The sequence below is a fragment of the Coturnix japonica genome, chromosome 3 (assembly GCF_054131305.1).
Source record: "Coturnix japonica strain WE chromosome 3, WE-NBRP24, whole genome shotgun sequence".
NCBI lineage: Eukaryota > Metazoa > Chordata > Aves > Galliformes > Phasianidae > Coturnix > Coturnix japonica.
In genome coordinates, this window is record NC_140665.1 from 38,193,749 (window position 1) to 38,200,857 (window position 7,109).

Genomic DNA, 7,109 nt, shown 5'->3' on the forward strand with positions numbered 1-7,109 from the left:
ACCTGTGCTTGTTAGATTACACTCCAGTGCTATCCAATGTAGGTGATTGTGTGCCTTCGTAATATATATAACAAAAAAAAAACCAACCCTCAACTGCTAAAAACTAGTATGAATTTGTTGTTTTTTTCCAGTCTGCAGATTACCAGAAAATTCTTGAGACAATATTAAACAGTGCAAAAAAGTACAAAATGGGCAGTAGAGATTTCTGAGGAATCCAAGGGCTCTAAGTCCATGGAAAATACAAACTTTTTCATTGAATTCATACTGAGTGTTGTGGCCCTGAGTTCTCAAGTGGTTTTCTGTGGATTTCATCGAGACCAATTCACTGATCATATCAACCTTAACTGGTCCAAACAGATCTGAGGTGCAAAAAATTTGCTTTGAGGTTGCCTTTGGATGCAGATGTGGGGAAGCCAACTAATTAGAATGCACTTTACATCTGCTGACTATCTTCAAAGCTGTGATGTAGAAACCTACATCCTTTTGATGAACTGAGCAAGAACAATGGCTGTAGTATAGCCTTTAATTTTATATATATATGTATGCATATCCAGCTTAAACATAACTTTACATTACTTTTTTTACAGATCAGAGAGTAGCATCTTTTTGTACCTTGGATGATATGCAGCACGCTCAGGGTTTGGAAGGAACACAAGAATTACCTTTGGACGAGAGTCCCACAGATGGGAAAGATTTTCTTGAGGCTGCTGGGTATGTCAAAACTACAGCACATTTCTTTAAAACTAAACAAAGCAAAAAAAAGTAGCTTTTTTTTCTCCAAATGTTGTTTGTTACATATCCTCGTAGTGGGTGTCAGCTCTGCCCATGGCAGTTGGTTTGGATCTAGCAGATAGTTAAGATCCTTTCCTACCTAGAGCATTCTATGATCCCATGATTCAATGAGGGAAAAAGAAACCAGAGGAGTATAGGAAGCAGAGCACCACTGCTCTGAAAATATGCAATTTTCAAAATTGAATCTACTACTTTATTATTAAATAAGCAAATAAATAAATAAATAAATAAGGGTAGGAGATATACTTGGATATTTGCTTCAAGGTCAGTGTTCTGGAACAAATGCTGTAATTATTCTGATGTTACCTACCTTTTGGCTATCAGCAGTTTAGCATTTTGTTGAAACTGTTTGAAAACTAACACATTATAAGACCTGAGGAAGAAAATAAGATATTGGATGGAATTCTCTCAGTCCAGTTTATGAAAGTTAAGTATGTTTCCTTACTGCTGTTCAACTGACAGATTTTAACCAAAGGGGACTGACAAGTTCTTTAACTTCAAAAGTCCTCTCAGTGGCACTGTCTTGCGTGATAGTTGCCATAAAGAATTAAAATCCTAGCAGTTCCTTACAGTCCTAATTTAGGTCATTAATTTACTGGACAAGAACTCCTCCTCTGAGTCTCAGTCTACCAAAGCAATCTGTGTTTAGCGCACACAGTTCAGCTTGTGTGAACACTGCCTTTGTCTTCGCAGTATTTTTGCCATGTGTGTTACTGTTAAAATAACAAACAAACAAAAAAAAAAAAAAAACAAAGCAAAAAAAACCCTTTCTTTGAAAATGTCTCTTAGGGTTTTCCTTCAAAACATGTGATGCTTACTTGTCTACTTGAGTGTTTCGTTATTTCATGGCAGAACTGTTGCCTTGACAGATGGCACCTTCACATTACTTTTGATAAATGTTGTTTCTCGGGATTGACCTCAGAGCGGTTTCATCTAGGAAATATGTACCATAGCCAGGCAAAATTCTCTCATTAGAACAGTACAGGTATATACAGAGTTTAACCAATTAACCTGAACTGATCTATCGCACCTCAAACCACAATTTTTCTCTGTGCTTCTCGTTTGCAATAGTAGTTTGTGTTACATTCATTTTTGTTTTTCATCTGAACTGGTAAAAGGAGCTCAGCTCTGTAGGATGCAAGACTCCTATCTGCAGCTAACATTTCAGATCTAGGAGGAAGTGTTCCTACTTATTTTTTGCACGTTCAAGGAAAAATTGCTATCTTTTTTCATCTATGGGGAGAAAAATAAATCTGAACCTGCAACTGGGGGCTGCAGGAAACTTGCATGCCAAAACTGCCCAAATTCTTCACCGTCGGTGATCTGTCTTCTCTGTTGTGGGGAGCAGATTCTGTCCGTTAGCTCATGTTAGAATGGAAGCATGTCTTTGATCAGTTTTACTCTTCAGTTGCAGGAATGGAGGAACAGGAAATGGAGAGATAAGAAGGGGTTTAGTCTTCTTGCTTGTTAGAATGTCACATTTAAATTTCAACACATTTTAAACAAATTAACCTACCTGATTAAGTACATTGATTTCCATTACTTCAAAGTCCACATCCTTCACCAGTTAGTGATCAGCAAGGACTGAAGAACGATTTTAAAATGTTCATCTTTAAACACTGGAAAATGACTGATTTTTGCACTTGCTTGAAGCAAGTGATACAGCTCTGCAAAAACAAAATTGCACTCTCTTCAGATTTTTTTTTCTACACAATAATTCATGTTACAGCTAATTTCATCTCTAACATATATGAAACTCTCCCAGTGTTCAGTTTCATACAGGAAACAGAAGCTATTCTCAATATTTTCCCCCAGTTACGCATTTGATTAACCTGTAGCAATATTTCATATGTTCTGACCTTTAAACAAAATATTTGTCTCCACGAAGCTGTGGGTTTATCTTTTGCTGGAAATGATACAACTGCAGACCAGACAAAAGAATTCAAACAGCTCATTTAATTTGCAAAAATTACTGCTGCAGCTTGCTTCAGATTAGTGCAGTCCTTATCTGAAAGCAGCTTGTTAACAAATGTGCTCAGCATAACATTTACCAGCAAGTTTGACTTGCAGTGGGAAGGTATATGCAAATGATACCTGAAATATTCCTTCTTAAAAACATTTTAATTTCTGAAAGTCTCGCATGAGAAGCAGTGTCATATTTCAAATAGCATACAAATGGGTCTTCCACATCTTCTGCTTTTATCTTGGTTTCCCCAACTATCCCTAAAACAAATTGATTCCTCTGCTGTCACTAGAAGTCTTATTTTGCAGAAGCAGGTGGAGAAAACAGGGGTTAAAATGTTTTTATGTAACCCAGAGTGAAGGTAGTGGTTTTCTTTACAGGGAGCATGCTCCAACTACTCTGACTGGAAAAGTTAACCAGCTGGAAGTGATCCTCCGGCAACTACAAACTGACCTGAGAAAGGTAAGATTGCTATTGGTGTTATTGCTCTCTAATTTTAATAGCTAGATTTTTATGTGGATTTTTATGTTCAAGCAGGGCTTGAAAAAAGTAAGTTAAAATAGGTAACATAATGATGACTATGAATGATGGAGCCTAGTGATAAATGTAGGAGTGGCTACACAAACAAGTTGCCACAAGGCTAACTAGTTTGCAGGTCACTGACTTCTGCAGAATAAATTATCCTACATACTGTCATACCTTAGATAAATAATGTACTTTATCCCTGTCCTGTGAAGTTTCAGATTTAACGAAGGACAGGGCTACTGCTAAGCAGGTAGCACTCTAGATTTGTCACCCTTCTTGCCTCTCGTGTGCCTCAGTCGTGTAACAGTGACTTGATTTACCTCATTTGCTGTAATTCCTGAGCTGGGAACAATGCCAAGGACTGGTGGAAATGAGTCTGCTTTTGGTCAGAAAATAATTATTATGTGGAAGATTTAGAAAGTAGATAATTTTCTTCCTTCCTGGGCTTTCACATATCATTTATAATACTCGGAATCTTCTTATTTTTTTACTCCTTGAATTTTTGTGGAATTCAGTGAATTTCTATGAGTTTGAAGTTGAAGTAGCATCTAGCTTTCTTTTTAGCTTGCATCGTTTTATCTCCAGACCAACTTAGCGAGGAGGAGTGAGGCACTTGAAACATATTCTTGGAATCAACTTACAGTTAGCGGTTTTCGAAATGGATTAGGGTGCTCAACAGAATATAGCTGAATGGTTTGCACAGAAATATTAACGGTAACAATAGGTGCTTGAATCTTGACTGCTTACTTTCTTCAACTTGTATCTTTCTTAACCAGGAAAAACAGGACAAAGCAGTTCTTCAAGCAGAGGTACAGCATCTAAGGCAAGATAACATGAGGCTTCAAGAGGAGTCTCAGACAGCAGCTGCTCAGCTGAGGAAATTTACAGAATGGTTCTTCAATACAATAGACAAAAAATCCTAATGGCCGAACCCCTAGAAAATACTTACTTGGAACAGCTGTGATGTAGCAGCTGTATTGTTTTGAATTAACGGGGTAATAATTTCACTGTGTTCACAATCCATTGTAGGTGTTTCTGCTACATTCTCAATCCAGTTTTATTCATTTGAAAAGGAGAGAGACCTGTGGTAACCTATCTTTAAACTCGTATGAAGAAAGCAGAGAATAGCAGATATTTGTTTGTGTGAAGATGAATGTAAAAAAATTCCTAGTGTCATTTTAGACATTTTTAGAGGATGCGCTGGCTAGGGCTTGCCTGAAGAGGAATATTTGGGATTTTAGTTCCTGCATTTCAGGTGCACTGGTGGAGATGTTAAAGCAATTTACATTAGCTTGGGCTTCAGTATTGTAAGATAAAAAGAATAACCAGACGTATACTTTAATGTTTAAAAGGTGCTCTATTTTTTTGTATGTACAGTAGTTTTATTTCCACAGTCCACATCATCATAGCAATAAGAATGGAGGTATAGTGAATAGTCAAAAAGCTGTGTTTATAAAATGTTAGCACTGATGTGTTTAACACTAGTTTGGATGCAGATACATTAGAGATTATTTATTTGCAGGAACAAATGGTGCCTGAATATAAACAGTGTTCTGATTTTCTAAAGATACACATGCCTTGTAAATGGCTCACTGGGGTTAGCCCACTCCCAAATTCTCTTACTTTTGTATAGTTGATGTTCAGCTAAACAGTTATACTGCTTAACCATTGGAATCATAGATGGTGTGAGCCAGCCAATCAATTGTACAATGCCAAATTTGTTTATCTTTGTACAGAAGCTTTGATCAAGTGTCTTGTATTTAACACCTTTATTTAAGCTTATTTAACCTTAAATTGTTGATTTTATAAAGTTTGTTTTATCTGCACTATGGTGAGGTCAGTTGGTTGCAAGTTGTAATATTTTTAGCTTGCCAAGACTGTACTGAGGAGTTCTAGAAAATTCTAACAATTGGATGCTGCTAGTACACAACTGATTTGTTTGTATGCTTTAACATTTTTAACTGTTTAATTTGAAATGAACATACATCCTGCTTTTTTAATAAATGTTCAAAATCTAAACCTGGAAAAAAAATTACTTTATCTTGTATCATCTACAACTACTGTCATCACTAATAGTTCAGGTTTCCTTTCAGCTCAGTCTATGTTCTCAATCTGGAATCAGTCCAAGCTCCCATAGCTCTTACAATCCCTTATTACTGATGAGGGATTGTCACTATTATCAGAGTTGATTTATTTCGTGGATCCTATCCTGTAACTGAGAAGGTAGCTTCATAGGTCAAGGAGTAGAAGTTATTTTGACTGTTTATAGGCGTTCATTAGTGACCGATGAGAGAAACTGCTTTTCACGTAAATATGTTCTAAAGAAAAAAACTAAAATTGAAAAGGTGTCTAGCTTTCCTGTATTATTTTATGCTTATCAAAGCAGCAAATTACTTCCATCCTCCTCTTGTGTCTGCAATTGAAGATTTGATTGCAGTGTTAGCATGTGAGATGTGAAAGTAGGTTGATGATAGCTTGCACTACTTTGTTCCTCTTCTTTTGTAACAGTTTTGTGTGTGATATTGAACTATATGTACTAAGTCTGCTCCAAAAAAGTAGAAGTTTACAAAATGAAATGAAGCTAATAAGAACCCTTGAAGTTATCCTTCTGAAAGAAAAAGAAATCATTCAAGATCATGCTTGTATCCTGTTTACATTTCAATGGCTGAGTGCATTCAGGCAGACCTACAGAAAATTGTAGAATTGTTAAAATATATATGCAATTGATGCAAATAAAATTCTGTATCCATTGTTAGCTTATATTGGCTAAGAAATGTTTCATAAGACAAATGTATATTCCTGATCTAATGATTGTTCTGATTAACTGGTCTTAGGAAGAGTTACATGGGCAGTAAACCAACGCTTTGATATCTTTATATTCAAATGAAAAAGTCTATTTTGTCTTTGTATTTTTCATCAAAAACTCTGACTCTTACATACCAAAGAATTCATTAAGCTATATCAACAAAGAGTAATTAAACATGGCAGTCGTGTGTTACACTAGATTCCAATTTAAACACCTTACAAGAGTCATTAGCAAATCCATCTGGCTGGAGACCTTGCCAAAATAGCAGTGCTGAACAGCTCGTGCAATTTGTCTGTGAACATGTTTCTGTGAGGACTGGTTTGCCCTCTTTGAGAAGCCGTGTTAATGGAAGTGAGCTGGAGAATAAGCTTTGTCTGAAGGAATGCTGTTAGGTTTGTGTGAGATTTTATAGTCCAATATTAATTTCAGTGTTCATCTCTGTCTCTCAATTATTGAAAGCAGGCATTATTTTAATTAGCTGTGCAGAAGGGATTTTCCATAGTTATTTTTCTCCTTTTCCCACCAATTAAAAATGTTTTGTTTCTGACAGTGGCAGAAAACCTTTCCTACAGATCTCTTACTGCCTTTGCTGACCACTTCCTCAGAAAAGTAGTTTTGTCAGAGGTGTGTTCTTCTTCCTCAAGTGTCTTTCACTGTAGGAAGATGTTTTGATAACATGTGAATTCAATATTTATTAGGGATCATAATACAGATTTGGCAAAGAGTATTTAACTGGACATTTCAGTTATATGATTTTTTTAAAGTATAATACTCTGAGACATTTTACTGTTAGAAATGCCTGATTTAAATACATGGAGAGACAAAGACTTAAGTCAACGTTAGCAGCTAGTCTGAAACACAAGAAATATTCACACTGTTGATAACACAAGCTTTAGAAGTGAGAGGAGATCACTCAGACTCTTTGTTGTCCGGTCTCGTGACTGGGCAGCCTTTGGTGGTTGAAATCGTATGTTAGGTTGGCTCTGGTTTAGTTTTATCTGGTAAGATGCCAGGCACTGTGCA

General features: G+C 36.3%; 1 protein-coding gene across 12 annotated transcripts in view; it reads left to right on the top strand.

Moving 5' to 3' along the window:
* Positions 1-6,171, top strand: part of SIPA1L2 (signal induced proliferation associated 1 like 2) — a 123,879-nt gene extending 117,708 nt beyond the window's left edge. For 10 of the 12 annotated variants that reach the window (XM_085541305.1, XM_015857871.3, XM_015857875.3 and 7 more), the window contains 3 exons: positions 588-711; positions 3,136-3,217; positions 4,057-6,171. In XM_085541305.1, coding sequence (XP_085397431.1) covers positions 588-711; positions 3,136-3,217; positions 4,057-4,203 — 353 coding nt within the window. In that variant the 3' untranslated portion in view covers positions 4,204-6,171. The remainder of the gene's footprint in view (positions 1-587; positions 712-3,135; positions 3,218-4,056) is intronic. The other 2 variants (XR_014943916.1, XR_014943917.1) reach the window with 2 other exon arrangements.
* Positions 6,172-7,109: the final 938 nt, after the last annotated feature.